The sequence below is a fragment of the Ammospiza nelsoni genome, chromosome 5 (genome assembly GCF_027579445.1).
Source record: "Ammospiza nelsoni isolate bAmmNel1 chromosome 5, bAmmNel1.pri, whole genome shotgun sequence".
Classification (NCBI taxonomy): Eukaryota; Metazoa; Chordata; class Aves; order Passeriformes; family Passerellidae; genus Ammospiza; species Ammospiza nelsoni.
The window spans coordinates 64,142,351-64,168,700 of NC_080637.1; the positions used below are offsets into that span (position 1 = coordinate 64,142,351).

Below are 26,350 nucleotides of genomic sequence, written 5' to 3' on the forward strand. Positions count from 1 at the left end.
TTCAACCAAGCAGTAGGCAGCTGACCCCATCAAATGCTGAGGACCAGGAACTTGCAGACATCAATGGAGTCTTAGCCAAGGCTCCAGCCAGACCAGCTGATACAGGTTATCTCTTAGCTGATAAAGTAGTATATTGGAATGCAGCTAGGACATATTCATCTGCAGCTCTTCTTTCAAGGGCCATGCCCCATTCTCTTTCATCCCATCTATCCTACTCTGTGGGTAAGCCACCACAAGGAAACAGAGGCAGGTCTGAGGAGGGAAACAGTGATGCACTGGTTTTACTCTTCTGCAGTGCCATTGATGATGTGATTGAAGGAGAATGGAGAAAATTTGTACCCAGCTCCCACGTAGAACTTGTTCTGAAATTCCACCCTAGGGAGGAGCAGAGGGAGGCATCAGTATTGCCTGTAGGCAGGACCAAGAGGCTGAAATACTGCAACCATGGGAAAAGTGAGGCCACAAGAAAATTGCTGACTCTAAGCTGCGAATGTAGGCCTTTATGGGAGCAGCAGTGAGACACAGGCAGCCCAGGGAGCAACATGGCACACATCAGCTCTGACTTTCTGTGGAGCCAGACTGGAAATGTCATCATGAGGCCAATGAGCAGAACCTTGCCTGGTAAACCTGCTTCTAGAAGCTCTGAGAGCTGGGATAACCACCTGCTAATTATACTGGAGGGAGACAGACACTTCCTCTTCCCTGCACAATGACAAGCACCTGCACCATGGTTTGGCAGTGTTCATGATTTGTGCTAGGACATGGTGAAAAAGGCCACGGCTTGGGGCTCAGGTAGAACACTGAGTTACGGTGGTGGTGAAGGGTGTTTGGTCACCTTGGTCTTGCTCACGTCTGATGGTGGGTCCCCATCACTTTCCTTGCCTGCCCTGATGATCAGTTAAGGCCAACAGGGGCTAACTTGGAGCTGGTTTGCCACAAAGCTTGAGCAGCCTGAAGCTCAGCTTGGGCTGATGACACAAGCACAGACCCAGGTTTTCATCAGGTTTTGCACTCCCAGCTGAACTCTTGCTGCCCTTGCCAGCTGTCTTATTAGATCCTTGGGTGGGATACACAGCCAGTGGTGTGGCTGTGCTGCCTTCGGGCCCTGTTGTGCAGGTCAAAGAGGCCTCAGTGGCTCTGCATGGTTACCGGGAAAGATCTGCAGGTTGCCATTTGCCTCACATGCTGACAACCACCACGGGTGCAGGAGGACAAGCAGGTTGCTCCAGGGAGCAGGTCAAAGCAGGGATCTCTGAGCTCCCTTTGGAAGAGTCTCCCTCACTTCATTTGCCAAAGAGAACCAATGGTCTAAAGCACTGGCACGGCATGTCTGACACTGTGCCCAGCTGTTCCCACAGCCTTGTTCCCTCCCACAGCCTGATCTGGAAAAGCTCCAGAGGAGCCCTGCCCGTACCAGTGCAGACGCAGGGCGTGCAAGAAGGCCGAGAGCCCCTCCATGACCAGCAGGATGGCCACCGTCAGCACCGCGAATGCCGCGAAGATGATGAAGATGGCGATGAGGCCTGCCCAGCCGCTGCTGCTGAGCCCATTGTGCATCACCATGGTCCAAAGGACCTCTGACAGCTCTGCAGAAGGAGATAAAAGGAAAAGAGTGCTGAGCAGCAGCTACAGACAGACATAGCATGCAGTCTGCCAGCTCACCCCCTTTTCCCAGTTTGTAGAATATGTATGCCCTTAGCTAAGCTTTTAGTTGCTTTATTTTATTTGGGTATCTGTTCTACTTGTAAAGCTAATATGTATCAACTTCCACTCCACTCTTACTAAGCTCATTTCTGTGCCAAGAAGTACAGCTCAGCCCTGTCAATCCATGGCATGCCACATCATAGCCCCCCTCCTTGCCCCCCACCCCCTTTCTGTTTTCCTTTTTTTGTATGCACAATTCTTTAGGGCAGGTGCAACCCCTAGCCAGAGGCATTACAGCAATATTAATAAAAAGCATTTTAGAAAAATTAGAAACATTGAAAAATCTAAGTTCCAGCCTGAGGCAATTTCTAGTATTTGAGCATCTGTTTTTATCACAAACCAAGACAAAAGACATTGAAATGCTGTACATTTCTCATGGAATGTGATGTTCCACTGAATGTTTCTGGGAAAAATCCCAGTGAAAATGACAAATTCCAGAAGCTCTTGAGCCAGACCTCTTCTTTCTTGTTTGCTGAACAGAATCAAAATTACTGTTTCAAGTAATTTTGGCATTCATCTGCATACCCTATGGCTACAGCAAGTGCTTCTTGGGAAAAGCAGCTATGGCTCCCATACTGCCTTCACCTCCATGGACTGGACTAGACAAGTGGGCTGCACCTCCCACCATGCACACACCATGAGGAGTATTTCAGAAGGGTGACTAAAGAGCAGTGCAGGAAACTGCCCCAGCCAGTGAATGCAGTCAGAGCTGTCAGGGATCACCTCTGAAAACTGAGATGCCCACCATGAAACACTTGGAGTGATCTAACCAGAAGCAAAACATCCTCACACATAAATGTCCACAAGGAGAAGCTTGGATTTCATGAAGAAATTTGCAGGAATAGTCAAACACCAGCAGAAGCCATGACCAGCATGGTGAGGACGCTAAAGGAGGACAATCACTCACGCGCATGGGCCAAGCTCAGCGCCCAGAGTCGTAGGTAGGAGGCTGTGTTGGAGATGCAGCCAAGGCAGTATTCAATGGTGTGGATAGCCTGGTGGACAAATATGTCTCCAAAATTGAACTGAAACAACATATAAAACCAAAGAAGTTTTATTAGTTCTCATTTCAGGGCTTTCTGGTTAGCAGAGAAACACTCCACTAAAGGCTCTTCTTACTCCTTTCCTTGCTATGTCCTGAGCAACACAAAGGTATTTCCCAGGAAAAGAAACTGCTCTGAAAAGTGTCACTTCTGTATGATCTCCCCATACATTCTCACTGGGGAAATACAATTCCAGTGAAAACTAGATGTTTGGGGAACAGCTCACATTCCACTCTTACAATTTCAAATCCTTAAGTGTCAATCCAGTTGCTGCCAATCTCTGCAATTTCTTATAGAGACAGAAATTCTTATGTAAAATAGGGGCTTTCAGACTATCTGCCTTTGGGCATACACATTTTGGGAGATATCACTGAATAACTGTATCGCATAATAATGAATAAGCAAATCTGTGAAGATTCCCTGTGACTGGGAACAGCCAGTCCTATCCACACTCAATATTGTTGATACTCCCATCTGCTACAAATATTTTTGTCACTTTCTCCTGTGTTGCTTCCTACTGTAGAAGCTCTTGACAATATCTGCCAAAGGAAGGATTCTCTCCCTAGTCAACAATTCTGGCTGCCAACTTTAAATGCTTCTTTGCAATTTAGAGGAAGGAAAGTTCACTGACTCTTGGGAAAGAGTTGACCTTCTCTGGGTGCAATGTGGAAGTGAACAACCACCCCTGAGGAAGCAAAACCCAGAGGTTTGTAAAAGCTTGAGTCTTGCAAGAATGTGTGCCACCACCAGGCAAAACCAAAGGAAAAGTTTAGAGGAATTAATTCAATCAAAGTTCAAACCCTATTCTGTTTGAAAACACAAACTGTTACAACAGTATGTGTTGATATCTTGTTAGAAAGAAGGCCTGGCAACTCTGCAAAAGTCTTCTGCTTGATTTTTGTCTTCTACTATTATGTTTGTCTGAATAATTTTCTGTCCAAAGTTTCTTACCTCTTCATCCTCACCCTCATGTCCTCCATGGCCACCACTGTGGTCTCCCTGGGAAGCTTTCTTGGAATGATTGGTCTCTGGGACATCTACCTCATTTTCACCACCTGAGTTTCCTGAGATGGCTTGAGAATGGAGCTTTCAGAAACAAAATGCAGTATGCTTGGTTGATACCAAAATGAAGAAGTCCATGGCACAGAACTCCCTCAATAACCTCATGATGGGTAATGAGTGAAGGATTGTATCATGAACATGAAGACAGTTTCAACAACAGTCATCAAGGACAACAGAAATTGAACATTCCCACCAAATGGCTAATAATACCTAAATGTTTTCCATCCTAGAACATTTTCCAGTGATTTCAACTACATTGTAGCTAGTTTCTAGTGTCACAATGCATTCTTTGATCCCACCATGAGAAGACCCATCACTTTTAGCTAATGAGAAAACTGAGGTACTTTTAAGGCTGATGATCCCAATTAGATGGGTGCAAATCAAAGGAATTAGTGTCAAGCAAAAGAGCAACAAAGCCTGAGAGGATCATGTGACTTGATGAAGGTCACACAGTTCTTGGATACAGGCAGAAATAAAATTCAAAGCTCTTGATTCGCTTTAAATTGGCAAAAACCTTGTTTCAAATTCTCTACAATTATTATTTACAGGACTTTTCTAGAGGCCTGAACAGCCTGATTTAATAGTCCTATTATACAGCATAACTAAATAGAGACCTCATGGCTTCTGTCAGGTTCTGCCTTGTCACCCTTTATAGCCTCCAGCAGGTTTCATGGGAAAGGTCTCCTGACAACATATTGTTTCCTAGTGCAGTAGCAATGATTGTCACACCAGCTTTATCTTTGCTTTACCTGAATGTCAGCACAGAAAACAGACTCTGCTACAAACATATAAATCTAGGGGAATGGAGGATGTGATCAGACAGCTAACATATGAAAATTAGGAATAGAAATATGGGGGCACAATAGGAGGTGGGGAAAACCTGTCAGATGTTTCTGGCATAAAAGCAGGAGATGGAGTCAGCCATGGCAAGCCTTCATCCAAATCCCAGAAGAATGACAAAATAAGAAATTACAGTGCAGAGGCAGGGCTGAAAAGGTCTCCCAGGGACCTGGCTTTCAATTATAGGTCAGAAGTGACTGGGTTGGAAAAGGTCAAGCAGCAAAACCAGCATCTCTTTCTTCAAATGGAAACATCTGTGCCCTATAAATGGTACTCCAGCCACTAACTCTAACTATAAAGAGAAGTAAATCTTGACTGACAAGTAAAGTCCTGTTAGTGCAGTAATGGAGAGAATTAATGATCAGCTGGGAAGCTGCAGCTGCCACAGCTGTGTGTAGGGAAGCTGTGGGCAAACCACAGAGCCCATGGGAAGGAGGGCTCTGTTAATGTGAAGGCAATCACTTAAGGAAGAAAGAACTACCAGAAAGCAGGCAACAGCTTTTAAATCAAACCTCTCCTTCAAGCACTGTTGCTCTCTCTGTGGCCAGGACTTTCACAGGTGCCCCATTTCTACAGAGAGCAAACTAATGGTTAGTGGAGATTGTGGACTGACAACTGAGGTATTTTCCCTGTCTTTCCTTCATGAGCACTTCAATCTTCTGAATCTTCTCTGGTTTTGGATAGAGCAGGTGAAAGAGCTTGGTGTCAGCTGAACAAATAGGGTACGTCCTTGTCAGCAAAGCTCCTGCTTCCTTGGAAATGTTTCCTTCACTGGAGATATTCAAAAGCTGTCTGGACACAAACCTGAGTAATGAGCCCTAGGTAATGCTGTTTCAGCAGGGAGTTTGGACCAGATGACCTCCAGTGATCCCTTCCAAATTTAGCCGTTCTCAGATTCTAGTTTAGATGGTTTAGACATGTCCGTACACATGTCCTGGGCATATGTGGCATAAAGCACGCTTGGAAATTCTCAGAGAAAACCTGAGCTCAGAGAAATGTAGAATTACATCATTGCAAAGAGTTTTTGGGGTCTGTCTCCCCAGCTTTGTCTTTGCAGTACTGAATCCCCCCAAGCTGACCCACATCCCTTACCATGCGCTGTGCTTTCTGGTGGTTGGCTCGGAGGATGAAAGGTTTAATGAGGAGCATCCAGGGAACAGCAATCAGAGCAAATATGACTAAGAAACTCTGCACTTCTTTCTAAAACACAAAACAAGAGCAAAAAGTTGCTTTACTTCATTTAGCCAACTAAGTTTATGGTTAGAAAGCTGCGTCTATATAATGGTAATTTTTTAAATACAACAAATACAACTCAACTCCCTGTTGTATTTGTTGTATGTGGCTGTGTATCCCCTGCTTGTGTGTATAGTGCTTAAGGCTCCAGAAAGCACATTGATCTAGAGATAGTTGGAGACCTGGAGATAAAAGGTTTTCATGTTGAAAAGGGTTAATTTACCAAAATCTCATGCTACTGACTTGAACATGGTTACTCAGTGTCCCAAGTGAATGTTCTAACTCTGAGTGAGTCAGTCAGGCTGCCTGGCTTTGATCAGTGTAGAAAGGCTGCAGTAAGAGCCAAGTCATTCAAGTCTTGCCCTGGATTTACTCCACATCTGCAATTCCACAAGGAATTTAATCCCCATAGCTTGGGTTTGGTAACAGATTGTCCCCACAATATAAGGTGTTCTTACACTGCAGTATGGCACCCCTGTTGCTGTCCTGACAAAACTGTTGGTACATTCAGAAAACAGCAACATCAAAACAAACAAAGAAAACCTTAAATGACAACTTCTGCATTTTTTTAAAGCTGGCTCAGATGTCTGATCAACTCATGATTGGGCTCATGCAATATTTTCATTCAGACTACCCCGGCAGATGTCACATTCTGTTCCTGGTGGGGCAGGGGGACAGGAATATAAGAAAAAAATTGACACCTTGGGAGAGCTTTGGGTTGTTACAAAACACAGTCTTATCTAAAGGATGGGAAGACTGTGTTTTTCCAAACTCTCCTGAATCCTCAACATGGTTTCTTGGAGCTGATCAGGGCTCTCTATTAGTTCTGACTCACCAGCTGTCCCTAAAATTGAGCTCATGTTGGGGTGCCCAGTGTGCAACTGTATAGATGTGGCTGTGCACATGTAGCTGGATGCAGCACTTGCTTGCAGATTATTCATTGATGCTGCTGATGTAAAATCAATCAAAGAAAAAAATTCCATGTTCTGAGAATATAAATAGAGATGACTTTAAAGCAAGTTTCCTCTTGAGGGATATTTTTTTGCTTGCCTTTTTTGTTTTAAGTGAACTCCCAAGAGGAGTTATTTCTGACAAAAAGCTGCCAGAAAATCCTCTAGCTACTTCTACTTTTCTAAGTGAAAATGTCAAGTATTAAAGCTTTCCAAAGATGAAACAGGAACTTATCTTATAGGAAGAAAGGAAGATGTCTCTAGCATTGTGACCAGATTGCAGGACAGCATGCCTGCAATACACAGCTTTGTATCTCTAGTCACACTTTGATTTTTTCCCCCCAATAGTATCTCCCACTGCATCATTATTCTTGTCAGAATGACACTAGGAAAGAGATTTCCTCTGCATCACTGATTGATAGCTGCTTTCCTCTCCCTGTTGACAAGACCAACACAAATACCAGAAGAATAAACTTTACTTTTGTGACTGGCACTTGTGATTGAGCTTCTGAGCCTGTATCTTTGTGCCCACTCTCCACAACACCCACTGCAAATACAAAACTACAGTGGATTCAGGCTGCTTGATCCATACCTGATGCACATACAATGGAGCATTTGAAGTGTCACCATAGTTGAACAGAAACATGTTGATAAAGTGGATGAGGATGCTTGGTGCACTCTGGGATGAATAGACATCAAAATGACACCATTTGAAAATAATCATGAAGACCAGGTAGCCAAAAAGAGAGATAATAAAAATCATCTCTGGAATGAACTGAAGGACAATGTTTATGTATTTCCTGAAGTAGCTGGAAAGAATCAGGAAAGAAAACTAGAGTTAATACACTAGATATTAATACAAGTTTGCACCCAAGTATGGAAGTACTTTATTTTTGGAAAATAACCTAACAAATTTACAACTATCACTAGCCAAGAAAGAAGTCCATAATTACAAGCTTTATCAGTGAAAGCCATTGTTTAAATACAGAAGCTCTGTTATACTGATTATCTTCAGGTTTTTATACTTGACCCACCAGTATCTCAGCAACTCAAAAGATTATTACACTGAAGTAAAAGACAATTTTCAAAAAATGTCTTATTCACAAAGTTGAACCTTATATGCCAAGAAAGGTATATAATTATGTATAATAAATAATATATATATAGATAACATAATATATATACTATAAATATACACATTTATATATAATATAAAGGTATACAATTATATATATTTATTATATGCTAAGAAAGGTATAGAACACTTTCTGCCCTTGAAGGTCACTATATACACTGCAGCTTTGGAGAGTCTCTCAACACAATAGTATCAGCCCCTGCACTCTAACACCATTTTTTATTTGCTGTTGCAAAATGTAGATGAGTACACCCACAAATCCTGATCAAGAGCTGCTAAGCTAGGCAAAATGCACATGCTCTGCAAGATTTCAGTGTGTTTAGGTTTAGGCCAAAAGAGCTTGTCATTCAAGAGAAGAGTTGTCAATAGTGGGAGGTGCTACATCTTTTTAATTTAGTGTGTTTCAATATTTTTGCAGAATATTAGAAAGTAAGTTAACAAGAGAGTTTATTGAAGAAAATACCTGCAATGTTATGGCTTTGGATTGAGCATGTTATGTCCTTTGGACTTAGCACTGTATATCAAACATTGTGTGAGTCAGCCAGTGTATGGGACATTACTACCCACACCAGGGAAAGGTCAAAGTTCATATCATCACTCCAAAATATGACTTTCTCTCAATAAAGGACACCAGTTTAGAGATGAGGACTTGTGTGCTGCTGCAGGAACAGGGCTGCTGAAATGAACTTACATGTGGTTGAAGAGACTGAGTACCACCCCAAAAACCATGTGCACAATCCCTATGACAACTGACATCTTCATTTTGTAGGAGTTCAGGAAAGTCAGCTTGTTTGTTGCAACATTCCAGATCTTTGGGTAAAGGAACAAGGAGAAAGAGAGAACAAGATTTTCAGGTGTTTGATCAATAAAAGCTTTGTGGAAGTTGTTGCTTTGGCACCATCAATTTACTCCTACCAGCTCTAGTAAGAGGGTAGCAATGCACAGAAATCTAGATGTTTCTTTTATTACTTTTCACTCTGCCAAGGTATTAATCAAAAACGTATAAAGTATTAAACTTGTTTAACAAAGGAAATAACAAGGATTTAAAATGATCCTATGACTTTGCTTCAGTCCTCCAGAAACCTCTGCAGAGGCTGGTAGCAGAACCTAAATATTTTCTGTGTCATTTCCTGTCCTTAGGCTGAGTCACCATCTTTAGCAAAAGTGGAAAGGCATGAGAAAATCCCTCCTGCAACCAAAATTAGTTCCAGCCTCACCAGAGAAGCACTGAGGACAGAGCATTTTCAAACTTTTTGCTTGAACAGAAAAAACTCTTTTCAACTCTTTGGCCATGGAGATCTGCTAATTGCCTGCCTCTCTGCACTGACTTTTTTGTTATGTTAGGACATACATCCCTTCTCAGTCCTGTCTTTTGTATGCTACAGAGCTTCAGGGTTGCTTCTCCTTTCTTCTCAAACTTTCTAGACCCCAAAGTCTTCTGTCCTCAGAGACAGTAAGTGGACAGCAGTTTTCAGACACTAAGTATAGTACCTGAAGAGAAAGGAGGGTTATTTGGAGGGTAAAACCTTAGCTTTTGCATGTTTGTTTGACACGCTTTACCTTTTCTCTGGACACCAAAGAGACTGTCTAGCTTCTCCATATCAGGGTGAGTTTTTTTCCAAGATACACCTCAGTCATGCCATCAAGATTTGCAAAATGCAAAGAGCCATCCATCCTTCAGGGCAGATGACAGAGATAATCTCAGAGATTTTCTGGAAGCTGGTGCTTCCCATCCACCCCTTTCCTTCCAGCACTAGTTCAGCCATTCTTCCCTCCCAGTCAGGACTTTTACACTCTTGAACAGGGAGAAGCCAGGCTGGAAGAGGTCTAGGTCAACCTAAATTAGGGCAACACGCAGAAAACTCAGCTGCTTCTGACATGATTTTCTGAACCAGACTGCCCACATCCCAGGCAGAGCTTTAGAGCTGAGTTTATAAAAAAATGACTACAAGGTCAATGTCTCTCAGAACCAGGGGAGGACAGAGTTCCTTTGAGTGACCAATTGAAAGGAGAGTGTAACCAGCAGGGATGGGGGTTATTTGACTAATACGAAGATTGAAACAGGAAAGCTTGATGTGAAAAAGTACATTTCAATACATGATAAAGACAGAACAACAAGAAAAAGGGAAATAGGACACAGAGAAAAAAATGTGGCTAAGTTAAATAATACTGCCATTTATTTCACATTCCATGCAACAAATAGACTGCATGCAATTTGGAAGTTTGCCTTCAAACTCATGAGCAATCTCTGGAATGGCTTAAGTACTCAAGTAAGGAAACAGTGCTCAGGAGATCTGTAGTAGAAAAGAAACTGTAGCACAAGACCACTCTCCAGAAAAATCAAACTTCCTTCCTGTTTACTATTTTGCTGCTGCCTGTGCAGAGCTGTTAGCAATATATCAATTGCTAATTGCTAAAGGAAAGCATCAGAAGGATTGATGACTGGGGGGGTGAGTGGTGGTTAATGAAGTTGTATTGAATAGTGTGGTACCTGAGCATGATGTAAATAGTGTGGAATAAGGGGTGGAATGGGCTGATTTTGCCTGGGTTAGAGACATTTTTCTTCATGGTGGCTGATTTGGGGGTGTATTTTTGATTTGTAAACACAGGTTAGATAGTATGGAGATGTTTTTGTTATTGCTGAGCAGGGCTTACACACAGCCAAGGCCTTTGCTGCTTTCCATGAGGCTGGTGAGGAACTGAGGGGAGCACGGGAGGGTGGGAGGAGACACAGAGCAGGTGACCCAAAATGACCAAAGGAATATCCCAGACCATATGGCATCATGCTCAGTGTATAAACTGGAGGGAAGAGGGAGGAAGGAGGGATGTTTGGAGCGATGGTGTTTGTCCTCCCAAGTCACCATCACATGTGATGGGGTCCTGCTCTCCTGGAGATGGCTCAGCTCCTGCCTGCCCATGGAGGAGATGACTTAATTCTTTACTTGTGTGCACAGCTTTTGCTTTCCCTGTTAGACTGTCTATATCTCCACCCATGAGTTTTCCAGCTTTCACCCTTCCATTTCTCCCCCTGGTCCCACTGGTGGGGGAGTGAGCAAGGGTGGGGCTTGGCTGCTGGCTGGGGTTAAACCACAACAATTATGTAAGGAACAAAGAGCAAGAAGTGAAAAGCACAGCTTCAGGAGAGAGTGCAGGGAGCTACTGATGTACCTGATATGCAGAAAAAGGATTGAAATACAAATTATCTTACAGCAATTTAATTTAATTACCGGATCTATTCCAAATGGATATGGATTTCCAGAGTAGACTCCTGGGGTTGCTGGATTCAACTGCAGCACTGCATTTTCTAGAAGCACATCCTTACTACAAGAAAAAAGGGAATGACCTTTGCAGCTTACTCTCTCCATTAAAGCCCACAGTATATTTATGTGAGGTGTGCTGAGGACTACCACAGGATATCTGTAGCTGACTCCAGCCTTTCTGTGACCTGTTATCCTGCACTTGTGTGCATGCAAATGGGCCCCACACAATGGCAGCCTCCCTCACACTGATAATTCTCTATGCATCAGTCCTGGACAGCTGCAGATTTTTATGCACATCAGTGCCTGAACAAACAGGCGTGTTCCCGGGGACTCTACATTTCCATTTCAATAGTGAGTTCATCTGTGTGTGTCAGACAAAACCTCTGATTCATTCATGGCTGCATCCACACAGGCAGTCTCTCTTTCCAAGCCTACATGCTCCATTTGGTGTGGTTTTACTTCCTTCCTACATTTAGCACTTACTTCCAAGTGTTATTTTTAAACATGGGGATGATGTGCCAGGAAGAACCAAAGAAGTTGAATGATTTGGAGAAGCAGTCATTGTAGATGAAGCCAGTGTACATGGAGAATATGCCCATGAGCAGGATCAGGTAGCGCCCGCTGAAAAAGGTGTTCCAGATCTGCAGGGGGAGAAGGCAGTGCCAGTGACCAAAGTACCTGCAGGCCCATCAGTCTGTGGGCCTCAACCAACAGCAGACATGATTTTACTAGTCTGTGTATATACAATTATGCATAGGAAATTTTGGGTCCCTTGGGTGTATGAGTAAGTAGAATTGCCAAACCTCTGCCTCACAGGTATCTTTGAACCTGTGGAGATCCACAGCCCTTGGGAGGCTGGATGTCCCCTTTATCCAGTGGGGCTGATGAGCCTACCCCTGGTACTCACCTCATTAGTGCTTTTCTGGGCCAGAAGGCTCTTCTCATTAATGACCATCCAGAGTGCAAAGCCCAGCATGACAGCGCCGTGGCCACAGTCCCCAAACATCACCGCAAACAAGAAGGGGAAGGTAATGATGGTGTAGGGAGCTGCAGGAGAGAAAGGCCAAGAAGCTCAGCTCTCAAAAAGGCCTCATCAAAGAAACAGTCTACCCCAGCAGGCCATTCCTTACAGGTGCTACCCTAAAAGGCCTCCTCAGTTCCTCCCCTACACACCAGGCAGTCAGATCTAGTGCAGAACTGGCTTTAGCATCACAGAGAATGTTCAGTTGTATGACCTGTACCTTCCTTGCAGTTTTATCCTTTGCTTCTTACCTCACCATAATAAACACCATGAGTAGACAACTGAATTCTGTCTTGCAGCACAAAAATGTATTTGAAGGTTACTATCATGCTTCTCAACCTGCTCCGCCTCAACAATCTGAGTTAATCTCACCCTTTCACATAGGCCCCCATTTCTAGGTTTCCATTAATTCTCAGTGGTCTGAAATTCTCTACTATTGTTTCAAACTTTTTTCAGGTCCTTTTGGCCTTCTTTGCCTCAACACAGTGAGCTCAACTTACATTTTTCCTGAGAAGCTTAGTTCTTTTCCTCAGACCAGCTACCTCACCATTTGTTCTCCATCCTATATTTGTATAATTCCTTATTTCCATCACAATCATTCATTGAAGACCAACAGCCAAATTCTTTGCCTGAGAAAATCCATGCCTAAACACCAAACAGTTCCGATATGGTTCAGATTTCTCAATCAGCAGCGAGTACGTTTTTTAGGATAGTGAGAAAGCTCAAAGGCTTTAGTTTGGCTCATGCAAACCAGATATAAGTAGCTGGGTTCACCTGGGTTCATCTCCCTGTAGTTGCCCACACCATATGCATCCACGATGTTCTGAAACCCAGCTGTGAACTTGTTGGTCCTGTTGAAGGTGGGTGGTGACATCTTGGTGTGTATGGCAGTGAGGATGGGGGCAATCGTGGAGCCACTGCGTTCCTGCAAACCCAGTGACAAGGACAGACACAGAGTGGATAGAAGAACTGGCCCCACAACACCACTTCTGGCTCAAGGGCCTGTCACAAACTTGCTAACATTTAATGCTGACCTTAAGCTCTGTCAAAAAATGAAAGGTCAAACGACAATGGGACAACCTCAACTTAGAAAAAGGAGCTCCACATTATAGTACCAGACCTGTCTGAACATATGCTCAACATATAAACCATTCAGTGTGGGTGAGAGCTTCAAGCACCCAAAACTGTTCCTCTCTTACCATTCCTTGATGGAGAGCTCTTTTTATCCGGTCAGCATCAGCCACTGGGAACCAGATCTCTGCAATAACACACTGCTGGGTGACATCAATGTTGCAGCAATTCAGGATGTGGTAGATGGCCTTGATTTTCTTCACCTTGATCCCCCAGGCCCACAGGTTGGCTGCTGCCTCATGCAGCAGTCGTTGGCGGTGGGACTCGGTTTGTGTTATCACCTTTAAGCACAACATAGGGCAACACTCAAGACAGGGAAGCACAGGGGGCAGGAGCTACTCAGTTAATTGGAGAGGGTTGATGGAAAGGAACTATTTGCATGAATGTGTGGGGTATCCTGGAGAGCAGCATCTGCAGGTGTGGACACAGGATCACTCAACACCAGCTGCACAGTGCTACTCACCAAGAACTCTCCCTGCATGGTCCTGAGTCACTCTAAGTGTAGAGGAGACCACTGGGGGTTACTTAGCAGTGGGATTGGCTCTTCTCCCTTACAGACTGGCCACATCTCACCACATGCTCTCCTGCAGGCAGCTCTGTGCCACAAACCTGGGGAATATCACACCCATGAGTAGAACTACAGTTCATGGTCTTGGGACCTGCATGCATCATGTGGCCACTGCAGTGCTGCTGCATAAGTGAACGATGGAGATAATGATATATGGCATTGGGAGGACAACCTGTGTGATCTGCAACATGGTTTCAGACAGGACAAATATCTGGGCAGGGCCCACTTGTAGGATTCAGTCTTCAGTGAAGCCACTGCTACTCACTGTGTTTAAATCCTCAATTCTTGTGTTGACTCCATCAAGCATTTCTCGGCGCTCAGTGGCAGACTCCGGACAAGGGTAGACTGTGGCACGAAATCTAGCCTCAGTAAGAGAGAATTGAAAAATACCTGTTATTTAATGTAAATTTTATATAAAACCTGACTGAGTTTTTTTTCCTCTGTACTCTCAGCTCAAAGGCAGGGACACTGGACTTCATTCCGGACCCAGCAGTATATTCACATACCACAAAGTTGCACCTGGTCTCGCAGAAAGGTGCAAATAGGTACCTTTATCCCTTGATGAGAATAAGGATCCCCTCACCTGCTCTAGCTGAAAAACTCTCCTTGTCTGAGGTGATACAAGGACCTGATGTCATACAGAGGTCATGTAGACACCTCCCTTCTGTCCACAAGCTGCCTGAATTGAGACTCAAGGAAAACGCACCCTGGCAAAGGCAGCCTCGCTAACACAGTAGCCAACAGATGTCCCTGTTGCACCAAGGTTGGAAAAGTACCATGTGCCTGTCTGCAGTACCGTCCTGCAGGCACTGGGAGAAGGCAGCTGAGCTACTGCTGCACTGCAAGCAAAGGCCCTTTGTGCGGGCAGGCTGCATAAAGTAAATAACCCTGCAAAAACAAACAAGCAAGCAAGCAAACAAACAAAAGGACGGTATTTTCAGGATAAAATAGAATGGCTGTATGCTTCTGGTCCACCTGTTTGCCTAGACACCTTGGGAACAATGGAATGGTTTTAAACACCTGAGAGCGTGTCTGTTACATCAGCTTAGATAACCAGTATGAAAGCTTTTATAAGCTTACCCCCAAGATTCTGTTTGGAAGACTCAGTGGTTTGGTTTAGTGTGGTATAAGAAGGACTAAAGTGGGATTCTAACATGAGTGAAAGTCTTAGCTCCACACAGGTACTGCTTCAGCTATAGCACAGAACTCGACCTTCTCTAGCACAGCTGCAGGTCACTCTGGTGCAAAGGTGCTTCCACCAGCACAGCACACTGCAGTGCTGGACACCACATGATCCCAGCACAGACAATTAGAAATGAGTTGCATGTCTCTCTGAGAAGCATGCAGCTACCTGTCCTGCCTGCAAAGCAAGTCCCAGAGTACTCTTCATGCACAACAGTGGGCACAAGGAGCTCCCCCCAGGACCTTAGTGGCCACAGGGTGCACTGCTGCTGCTCTCTGCCTGTAAGCCTGGGCTGAGCTGAGGTGCTGCAGTAACTAAAATAGCAGACATCCCTCCTTTTTGTTACTTCTTGGCTTGTTCAGTGATAACTAGTGCATGTGCCACCCCTGCCACTTTGATACTGCCCATCAGATCTGCAGGAAGAGATCCTTCCTCTTTGCAGAGCAGAGATCTCCTGCCCCTGACCTAAGGCAACACATTTCCACCATCCTGCCGTGGATATGCTGAGTAAGGGTTGCTGAAGGGCTGGCTTTCTGCACATGAGATGAATTAAAAGATGTAACAGGGTCATAGGGTTCTATCCCTGTTAAAGAGACAAAAATGTACAGGCTCTGTGTACAGATAAGCATCATTCCCCAGCCTCTGTTTGAGCACAGGATATTTTACCACCTGCTCTACAAAATCAGTTCCAGCACACATACAAGTGAGTACAGTTGCAAATTGAACAGAACGTGCTGCAGTTTCCTAGAGATCAGCCCAGAGCTGTGTGTAATGACAGCACGTGCTCTTCAGCTAAACTTCCCTTTCCAGAATTGAATTTCTCCTCACTCAACACCTGGTATTCATTTCCAAAGGTTATTCACCCTACCTAATTATTTCCATCTTCTTATTCTTCACAGCTCTTAGTTCATCTTTAATAAGGATTTTTAATCAAACTTGAAAGCCTATTCCTCCATGCTGTACAGTTCCCCCATTCCCAATAACGTTACTGCAGCAGTGCTGCTTTGATCTTTTAACAGCCATTTTGCATACTGAGTATCAGCTTTGCCCTAATGGCACAGACATCTCTGAAAGCTCCAGGAGAATTCAGCAGGGAATCCTTACATTGATAAACTCAGCTTAGTATTCACATTAGTACTGAGGCAGCCACAAGAAAAGGAGGCAAAGAAAAATTCTTAGGTTTTCCTCCTTCCTGCTCCCTCTACACCTTTCACTAATAAATTTGTGCATGGACTTAATGCTCATGAAATTGGCAGACTAATGTTAGCAATTAGAGTCAAGCAGGGACTACAAGCGTAACCTGAGGCACACAGCTCTGCAAACAAATCTTAGCCTGCCTTGCAGGAGGCTGGCTCAGACCAGTCCCATGATTTTTGCAGGATATTTACTTGTCATGAATGATGACTTAGAGATAAGCAGAAATATCCTGCTGGGGCTGGAACGACACTGCCATCTGCTTTAGGTGTAGTCATGCCTGCATTAAAGGTGGACCAGACTAAGGTGGACCAGACTAAGGTGTCTTGGCCTGGGTACCAGTGATGGCTGATGGACCACACAGCACAAAAGGAGGGCCAGAGGATTAATACATTTAGAAATCTGCCACACAGGAAAACATCCGAATAGTTGGGAATATTAGCAACCAAAAAATTTGAAATTAAGAAGGAACATAAAAGATGACTTCATTAGCACTGCAAAGAGTGTTCTGTGGATGTCTTTGGTAGGTGTATTTTCCTTCAGTTACAAGGGCCTGAGAGAAACCAGTCTAAGTTCCTTCCTACAAACCTACCACCACACACATCTGCAACACTAGCTCCTAGAAACTTTGCATACACAACCTCCCTGTTGGATCCTGAGGTTGATCCCCTGAGGGATCTGCTCACATTTCCAGCACTGCCTGACCCTTAGCTGCAGAAGGTTGTGCCTATGATTTGGGGGATTTTGGTGTCCATCAACAATGACTATGTTGACAGGCATTGCATTGCTTGATCTTTTACTTCCATCCCAGGAAAAAAAGTCTTTGGCTTTTGACTGCAGGGAATTTTAAATGCTGCAGGGGAAAAAAAAATTACATCCAAAATGGAGATCTTGCAGCACTCTATGGGCAACCCCAGCCAATTCTAAATGTATGCCCTGGTGACTTGCAAGGCACAGGGAAAAATCCAATGGAAAGCATTCCCCACCAGCAACTGCCCGTGCAGAAGGGGAGAAGGGGTCTGAAGAGCATTTAAAGAGCAGGCAAAGAAATGAGACATAAAAGACACATGGGTCTGATGAAGCAAGTCCAAAGAAGGGCCAGGAAGACGCTCAGAGGGATGAAGCACCTCTGCTATGTGGAAAGGCTGAGAAAATTGGGGTTGTTCAGCCTGGAGAAGGAAAGGCTCCAGGGAGACATTACCACACCTTCCAGTACCTAAAGAGGCCTCCCAGTACCTAAAGAAAGCTGGAGAGGGACCTTTTACAAGGGCAGGTAGTGACAGGACATAAGGGGAATGGCTTTAAACTGGGAGTAGGCTGAGGCTGAATATTAGAAGAAGCTCTTTACTGTGAGGGTGGTGAGGCACTGGCACAGGGTGCCACAGAGAACATGGGATGCCCCATCCTTGGCAGTGTTCAAGGCCAGGCTGGATGGGGCTTTGAGCAATCTGGGATAGTGGAAGGTGTCCCTGCCTATGGCAGGGTCGTTGAAATGATCTTTAAAATTCATTTCAACTCAAATTGTTCTATGATTCTATTATAGGCAGGAAATTTTAATCCAGAAAGAGAATGAGGCTTGCTGAAAACTCAAAGGTCACCGGCAGCAGCAGTCTGATCCTGCACAATGGCTATGGTACAACTCCCTATATGTCTGAGCTACTGGATCAGAAATCAGTGATGAGAGCAGGGAGCCTTCCCTCATGTCCATGACTGCTTCACAGAGAGATGCCACCTCAGGAGGGCTGAATTTCCCTCTGGATGGTCCTTGCCCTGCACTGCTCATAGAAGGTACCTTGGAGGGCCCCATTTGCAATGCAGGAATTGCTAACAGACCCCAGGGTTCTGTCACTTCTTGGGACTGAAGTCAGTCATGCCAGCTGGATGAAAGATCTACCTACTTTTATTCTGATGAAAGGCAGGATGTAAGGAAAGGCCTGCCCTGAGCGCAGATGTCAGGGAAGAGGAATTGCTCAGCCTCTCCCTGCAGGCTTTTGGCTGGCCTTGCCTGGCTGAGGAGCTGTACCTGAAATGGGCTTGGTGACAGCAGACAGATCCTCTCATCAAATCTGATTTACACTGCAACAAAGCTCATTGGTCATCAGTGTTATGAAAGAGTAACAAAATATTCAACCTGAATTATCTTTTCAAGATGCTTAACAGGGTGGAAACAAGTCAGGTTGTATGAAGCTTTCATTTCTCTCCTGGGCTCTGTCTCTGATTACACAGATATTGCTCAAAGGCTTTGAGAAAGAGTTGAATAAACTACAGCATCATCTTTCTATGAAGAAATGCAGGAAGGCTTGAGAGCAAGCTGAGTATTACCATGTTTCCAGTCCTCAAGTTAGGGACCCTGATTTTCAGGGGAAGAGTGCTGGGTATTTTTAAAAGAATCCCTTTTTAGATGCTCCAAGTAAAAAACCTAGCAGCTGAAGCTCCCAAGAGCTGTATGCCACCTTAGAAAATGTAGGATCTCTAGTTCCAAGTGCCAAGGTGATGGATGTCTTTCATGATTAGGAGCAGCAGAGCTGAGGAGGGGAAGGGAGGCTGGTTGCAGAGCTGACAGCTGGAGATCTGAAATCTAGCTCCAAATTCAGCCAGACCAGACTGCTAGTAACCACCTCTAGGGGAGACATTGTGGCTTGCCCACAGGCCTTCCTTACCCATCACAAATCTTCTTGATTTTCTGTTTAAGCTGCTCTCCTTGATAGAAGATAATGAACACATTCTTCTTCACCTCTTCTCTCTGCAACACACAATTCAAGCAGAATTTAACACACCCAAAGTCCAGTGCAGAAAAGTTAGCATCTTTTTTGTTGGCATCCTCTCCACTGGTTGCTTTTATCCCCTATCCCCAGTTTCCCATCAGCAGTGTTTTCCCCAGATGCTCTTTCAGGAAACAGGCCTGGGCAGCAGCTCTGGGATATGGGGGAAGGAGCAAAGGGGACAGAGTTCCACTGAGGAATGGGGTGAACCCCAAAGACACCAAGGGGAACTGACCCTCCATGGCTAATTCCAGGTGGGGACAGCCACAGTCCACCTCCACGGTGGTCCCTGTAATACAGGTGCCCTGTGAGGCCTTGTGCGCATCAGGAAAAGGAAACCACCTCAACAGCAGCAAAAGGGGAAAGCAATGTCAGAGAAACTTGTCCCATCCTCAAACTGTCCCACACTTGCCCTATGGGCTGCCCTCAGACACAGGGCAAAGGAAAGCACAACCAGGTTGGTACCTACTGTCACAGGGTCCTCCATGGGGGTGTCCATTTCTGTGTACCTCAGGTAAATGTTTCCCCTGCAGGCTCGCCACAGTAAACGCTCAAAAGGGATCATCCTTTCCCTCTTTATTACCCCTGCTGTGAATCTGAGCAGAGTTACAAGATAAATTAATTACAAGCCCATTACAATGCCTTTTAGAACCTGTAGCACACGTGATTTCACAAGCCCTTGTTTTCTAGTCTATGCTAGCCAGGGCTCTGCTGCAGGCACTTCTAGGAAAACCTTTCCTGCTCAAGCCTGGCTTTTATCTCAAGCTACTGACTTTATTCTATGGCTCTTTCTTTAAAAAAAAAAACAAAACAACTTTCCTAGATCAACAGGTGAAGGTGAAGAGAAAATTCTGGCTAGAAATGGAAGAATGGAGAGATGACTGAGGTCACAAAAATGAGAGTGTCTTAATGGCAGAGGCAGGAGGTAGAAATTTTGAAGTGTTGGTTTATCTTTACTCTCCTGTTTTCCTTTTCTGAGAAAGCATCAGACTGCAGCCCAGTGCAATAGCATGGCTTTTTCTGTGGTTAGACATCCATCCATGAGGACCAGATGCCTGAGTCCAGAAGCCATGGGTGAGGTGCCTTAAGATAGCAATTTTCAGTCAATACTGACTAAGGGATCACTGGGAATTGGTGGCCTGGAAGCAGAAGTCCATTTGTCCCACTGACCCATAACCTGACCATAGTTTTGATGACAGTTTCTGAGGACAGTCACTCTCTTATCTTCATGAAACAGCTGTGCAGAGGAGGCTGGTGGGCACCCTCTGCTAAGACGCTGAAGGAAGCTGTGCCAGTGTCACAGCAATGCAGCACAGGTGGGAAGTCTGGCCAGGCTGGAGACCATCACCAATACCCACCCCAGCTTGGCAGCTGCAGCAGCAGGAGTGCTTCTCAGCTCCAGCAGTCCAGATGTGTCTTCACTAAAGAAATCATCTGGCAGATTGGTTTCTGCCTGGAAAACATCAGTTTTACAAAACACTCTTCAGCATTGCCAGTTTGAAAACTATTTTCACATTTTTCTCTTAAAAACTTTTCCCCAAAGGTAGCTTTCCATGGAGATTTTCATGGAGATAAGACCAAAGGAAAACTAATAAAAGTAAGCTATATATTAGCAATGGAAAAGCATTAATGCTATTTTCAAAGAGATCTGTGAGCTAAGTTTTTGAGCCCCACTGACTCACAAAGCAATGCAGGCCCCAAAGTGACTGAGGTGTTTTTGCAAACCTCATCTTGGCTTGTGGTAAAGACCTCTAAAAGCAACAAACACCAAATCAAAGTGCAAGTACTTTAAAGAACTTTCCACATCTCTGTTGGAAGAGCAAAGAGGCCTCTCACCTCGAAGAAATCCTGGGTTTTCTTCAGCAGATGTTTGAGCTCTGTCAGCTCAAGGAAGTTCTGCTTCAATGTTTGCTGGTTCTGGTTGGCTTCCAGCAGCTCAGCTTCAAGTTTCTCCAGCACTGTCTGTTTAGGGTCCAAGCACATCCAGAAAAACTCTGAAGCAGATCAGTGGCTCTTTCCCAAGCTGATACCAAATCTCAAACAACAGTTTTGGTTGTTTTTTTTGTTTTTTGTTTTTTTTTCAAGGAAGAATACAGAAATATTCAACAAATAGTTCGATAAACACTTTTTGATTGCAAACATTCCCTGATGGATGTATTGTCCTCTTCTGGCATTGGAGTTCTGATGCCCCTGACCCAAGCACAGGTGTGTGTGTGGTGTAGGTGTCTCAGCCTGGCTGGGTATCCCTGTGGTTCCTCACAGACATCTCACACCCCAGACTGACTGGCTGTCATTGTACTGACGACAAAAGCAACCTACATTGGTTTAGGTTCATTATCATAGGTCAAAAATTAGGTGATGATATGGGGCTGGGAATACACCAGGAAACCAAATTGCTTGTGAAGCTGAAGCCCTTGGAAAGCTTGATTTTCCTATCTAGTTCACCTTCATATGCAGCATTTTAAAATTACCCTGTCAGTAATGACAAGCTTTATTCTAGCCCTGCTACCAGCTGGGCTGGAATAAACCATCCCTTGCACATCCAAAAGCCAGGCCCAAGTGTTTGTGTCAGGCCCCAGCATCACAACCACACTCCCAGCAGGACAGGCAGTCCTGGGATTCTTATGCAGTGAAGTGGGTTCCAACATCAGGTCTCTTGGTAAAACACGAAACCCTTCCTATTCTCTCACACCAAACCCTTTTTATTCTCTCCTATTGATGAAGAGGCATTCTGTGAAAGCAATACTTTTTCATTAATATGGGGAACCAGAGGGATGTTTCACAGGGCATGGTAAAAAGACTGGGCTCCTTTAGGAACAGGCAGCAGGACCAGCCTCAGCCTAAGTGCTGAGGCAGCAACCTGGGGAGCCTCTCCTGGGTCAGGGAGAGTTATGGCAGCCTCAGGCACCAGACTCTTCCTCACATGGAGGGTTCTACTGAGCACATCACACTGACAACCCTTGCTGTGCACTACCCTTCCCTCTCCTGGCTCCACTCCAAATTCTGTACCTCCATATCAATCATCTCCCGAGGCAGGGGTGTCTCTGGGTACTTTTCTCCTTTGACTATCTCAACATTATCTTCCATCTCATTTTCCAGAAAACCTGCAAGGAAAGGGCACAGAACTCTCAACACAGAATCATCCCTAGTGCATCATCCTGGTCACCAGCTTGTTGCTCAGCCAGGACCAAGGCATCCTGTGGAGCTGTGACAAGATTAACTGATACATGAGTGTCATCATCCCAGTGCATAGACACAGCCACCAAGGAATTAACACCCTCAGCCTCCTTTCTCAGTGGAGGTGCTGATTCCTCTGAAGTCACAGTGCCCATTCCCACATGGGCAGCCCTCAGCCCTGGCACAAGAGGCCACCATGGCCCCCTTTATTTGGGGCAGTGAGCAAGGCACACAGAAAGCTCAGGTTCCACTGCTAGGCCAACAATGCCAGGTGCTGCCACCATGGGTACAGTGGGCACCATGGGGAGAGTGTAAAGCTCCCAGGACACACATCCACAAGACAGTGGGTATCACAAGCTCTGCTGCTTGCTTTTTAAGGACTTATCCCAAGGCTGAAGCCCTTGGCCAGAAGAAGTGTGTGCCAACACCTGGTGCACTGGTGTAGGAGGTTATCTGGACCAGCCCCAGATTTATCTTGTGATTTTATAAAAGCTAATTAACAGGTTTAAGTTCAGTTAACCATTTTCAAAACAAGGGCAAAAATTTATTGCCCATATGGGGTGAAGTGGTAATTAGCTGACGCATGGAAAACATTTCCAGGGGCTCAGATGAAAACATCACCATTTTGCCACTAATTCTGCTCCCCAGTGTGAGAGCACTTAAAGAAACAAATCCCACATCACCAGCTGGCAGGAAGCCGATTGCATCTGACAAGCGTTTACTCACGCAGGATTCTCTCCAAGGATTCGCACCTTCTCACTTCATTCACAAACTTTCTCTGGAAGCTGTTGACATTCACATTCAGCTAAAAACAGGAGGGAAAACAAGCCTGGGGCTGAAGGCTGCACAGTGCTGTGCTCATTTTTGAACATTAGCAGAGAACAAGTGCCTTTGGTGCAGACGGCAAGCACCACTGGGTGTGAGAGGGTCCTGCTGGCAGGGAAATCCTGTTGGGTTACTTATGGACCTGGTGGCCTTGCCCACAACAAGAGTCACAGAGGGGCCTTCATGGAAACACTTCTGGGTCCTGATGATGCAAAGGGTGGCTCTAAGGTTGTGCAGAAGGCACAAGGGTGGGGACTCAGGGACGGGTGGGTCTTGGTATGATGTTTGGGTTTCAGATCAGCCTTGGGAAATCCCGCTCTCACCATGGACTTTTTGGCCTCCCTACAGGTGCATCTTTCCCAAGTGCTTTGAGGGAGGGACAAGCACACCCTGGGGCACCTCTCCAACAGCTCAGCATGCCAGCCAGGCACTACTCACATCTCTGAACTGGACCAGCCCCAGCTCCCCCAGCTCAGCCACGCAGCAGTAGGCAGCCTCCACCTGCAGGAAGAGCTGCCTCAGGCTCATCTCCTCACTCCGGAAGATGGAGGCCATCCTGCCCACTCTCCTCTGGCCTGGGAGGCCCTGGGACTCCTCGTGGCAGCAGCACTCTCTTCCTTGCCCAGGCAGGTGCAAGAAGGTGCCAAGCTCTGCAGGAACATCGGGGTCACTGAGTCAAAGTGCTGGCAGATAACCCAGTGCTGCCCATCACATCCCCCAAAAGGGTTTCTTCCCCTCCTAAGAGCCTCCCTGAACCCACCCGAGGCTTCATCCCACCAGAGCAGTGAGAGATGCCAAGGAATGTGTGTGCCACAGGGAAAGGGGACAGTCACCAGTCTCCTGTGACAAATAATTAGCAAATTCCCTACCCTGTCCCCTGCTGCACCTGAGCACTCCAGACCACTGTGCTCAGGCACTGTAATTTGGTGTCGGATGCTGTGATTGGAAATAACCCAATTTCTCTTTGCTTTAAACACACAGACAAAAAAACCCCAAAGCAACAAACCCCAATGATTTCACCTTGCAATTAGACAAGTGAAAGAGGCCTGACTGGTTTTCTTTCACTATCATTGATAGTGTGAACATTGCAAACCCATCTGGAGCATGTCATATGGATGTGGGGAGAAGAGCAGACTATTTTCTTTAAATTACAACAACCTTTAGGATTTCAGAACTTTTTCCCCATAAAGGATTGTTTTCGAAATGAGATACATGAAATAGCATGCATTGCATAAAATTTCCCATCATCTCTATGCTTATTATTAGTTACTTTGAATAACCTCAACATAGAAATTGTCTTTAGTTGTTCTCACATAAAATTAACTGATCAGCATGCACAAACACAGTAATTATCTTTTTCCAGAGAAAGACATGCAAGTAGATACACTTCTTGCATGCATTTAATTTTGCAGCAAGTGTATGTTTTATAAATAGCAAAACAAAATCCCTGCATAACCTCACTTCTACTTGTTGACAAGGGTAGCAAGTCAATTGTCTTTAACCCCTTCTGTCTCTATGAACCTTATATTTCAGCATTTTAAAAAATAAATTGTGGATTCTATGAATTCTCTTTATAATATACAAAAAGATTAATCTTATATTTAAGAGAAGCATTTCAAGGTCTTAAAGACTTATTTAACAGGAGCATGATAGTCACAGGTCTGTATTTGCTCAAATGTTCTAGGAATTCTCCTACTCTCTGTACCCGTTCACTTGAAAATTTAGGATGCTGAAAATACAATATATGATAACTAATAGCTTGTTAAAAGAAAACATCCTGTGCCAACTTAATTGAGTATATACATTTTAAATTTGGTTGGACATTTTCCAGCAAAGTGTATCTTTCACAGGAGAAAAGACAAAAGCTGCAAGAGACTCACTACTCACGCAAAGTAAATCTGTGGTAAGTAAATAAAAAAGTTTAAGATACCATCAAAGTGTCCAACCCTAATTTCTTTAGACTGAAAAGTGTGAAGAAACTGTGATCTAAAGCAGTTTGTATTTCTAAACATGCAGATAGCTTCCCTTTAAAAAAAAGTGCTAAATCCTTAGAAATAATAGAACAAAACTCAAATGAAACATTTAGAAATATCTTAAACTGCTTAAACCATCCAAAGCCAGGGTTCTACTCTTCCTTGGTAATCTGTCAGGGAAATCTCCAAAAGCTCACTTTCATGAATGAAAGAAACACCTACTCTGAGGAAGGCAGAGCTCTCAGCCTTTCAGTTATTCCTACATATGCAGGAGGCTTGCCCAAAAGCACCTGCTGGCCAGCAATACTTCTGTCAAAATCACCTTCCTCCTTCCCTACTCTCACTTTTTGTTCTGGCAGAAGAACAGTTAAATGAGAAAACCCTCACATTTCCCCCCCTGCTGCTTTTTCCATTGAAATGCATGAAAGCGCTCCGGGTCTGGGCAGGGCAGAGGGTGCAGAAGGTGTCACCGGGGTTTAACTGTGAGCCACCATGGGTGTACCTGTCTGCCAGCCACCGCAGGTTTACCTGTCATCCATCACAGGTTTACCTGTGAGCCACCACAGGTTTAACTATCAGCTACCACAGGTGTACCTGTGAGCCACCACGGGTGTACCTGTGAGCCACCACAGGTGTACCTGTCGTCCATCACAGGCTTACCTGTGAGCCACCACAGGTTTACCTATCAGCTACCACGGGTTTACCTGTGAGCCACCACGGGTGTACCTGTGAGCCACCACAGGTTTACCTGTCTGTCACCCATCACAGGTTTACCTGTCAGCCACCACGAGTTTACCGGTCAGCCACCACGCTCCTTTCCGTCCGCCCTCTCTGTCCCCGTCTCTCCCGGTGTCCGTGCGCAGGTGACAGTGACAGCAGGGCTCTGCAGTGACAGTGACAGCAGGGCTCTGCAGCGGCTCTGCCGGGAGGGGACGGCAACCCTGGCCAATGTCCCGTCCCACCCAGGGCACGGCAAACCTTTGCTTTTAAGGTCAGAACCGGTCTGGACCAGAGAAGGGAAACCCTTTGTGTCCCAGACAGCTCCCAGGGGGACGGGACCGAACGCTGTCGGCCTCGGTCACCACCTCCGTGCCAGGGCTGTGCCAGGCGTGTTGGGACTGACCACAGACGGGACAACCTGGCTGTCGCCGCCCCGGGACTGACCACAGACGGGACAACCTGGCTGTCGCCGCCCCGGCACCGGGAGGGAGCTCTGGGAGCCGCCGTGTGCGGAGCGCTGGCCCCGCAATTTGCGAGCTCCGGTGGAGGCTCAGCGGGCAGGGAGGTGG

General features: G+C 45.3%; 1 protein-coding gene across 1 annotated transcript; it reads right to left on the reverse strand.

Moving 5' to 3' along the window:
* ATP6V0A4 (ATPase H+ transporting V0 subunit a4) lies at positions 1-26,008 on the reverse strand. Its single transcript, XM_059471914.1, has 21 exons — positions 25,858-26,008; positions 23,527-23,738; positions 22,990-23,068; positions 22,096-22,190; positions 20,923-21,048; positions 20,445-20,539; positions 19,556-19,682; positions 18,985-19,067; positions 14,213-14,306; positions 13,448-13,660; positions 13,023-13,173; positions 12,135-12,274; positions 11,711-11,868; positions 11,195-11,288; positions 8,659-8,777; positions 7,425-7,641; positions 5,742-5,849; positions 3,699-3,833; positions 2,612-2,729; positions 1,415-1,586; positions 1-375 (listed from the first exon to the last, which is right to left on the reverse strand). The coding sequence occupies exons 2-21, from the start codon at positions 23,641-23,643 to the stop codon at positions 282-284; spliced, it is 2,535 nt and encodes an 844-aa protein (XP_059327897.1). The 5' UTR covers positions 23,644-23,738; positions 25,858-26,008; the 3' UTR covers positions 1-281.
* Between the last annotated feature and the right edge of the window lie 342 nt (positions 26,009-26,350).

Excerpts from the sequence above, each read along its gene's own strand:
- ATP6V0A4 (XM_059471914.1), bottom strand. The coding sequence starts at position 23,643 with ATGGCCTCCATCTTCCGGAGTGAGGAGATGAGCCTGAGGCAGCTCTTC. Across the intron at positions 19,068-19,555 it reads CCATGGAGGACCCTGTGACA|AGAGAAGAGGTGAAGAAGAA; the intron begins GTAGGTACCAAC and ends TGTGTGTTGCAG. Across the intron at positions 376-1,414 it reads CACGCCCTGCGTCTGCACTG|GGTGGAATTTCAGAACAAGT; the intron begins GTACGGGCAGGG and ends GCTCCTCCCTAG.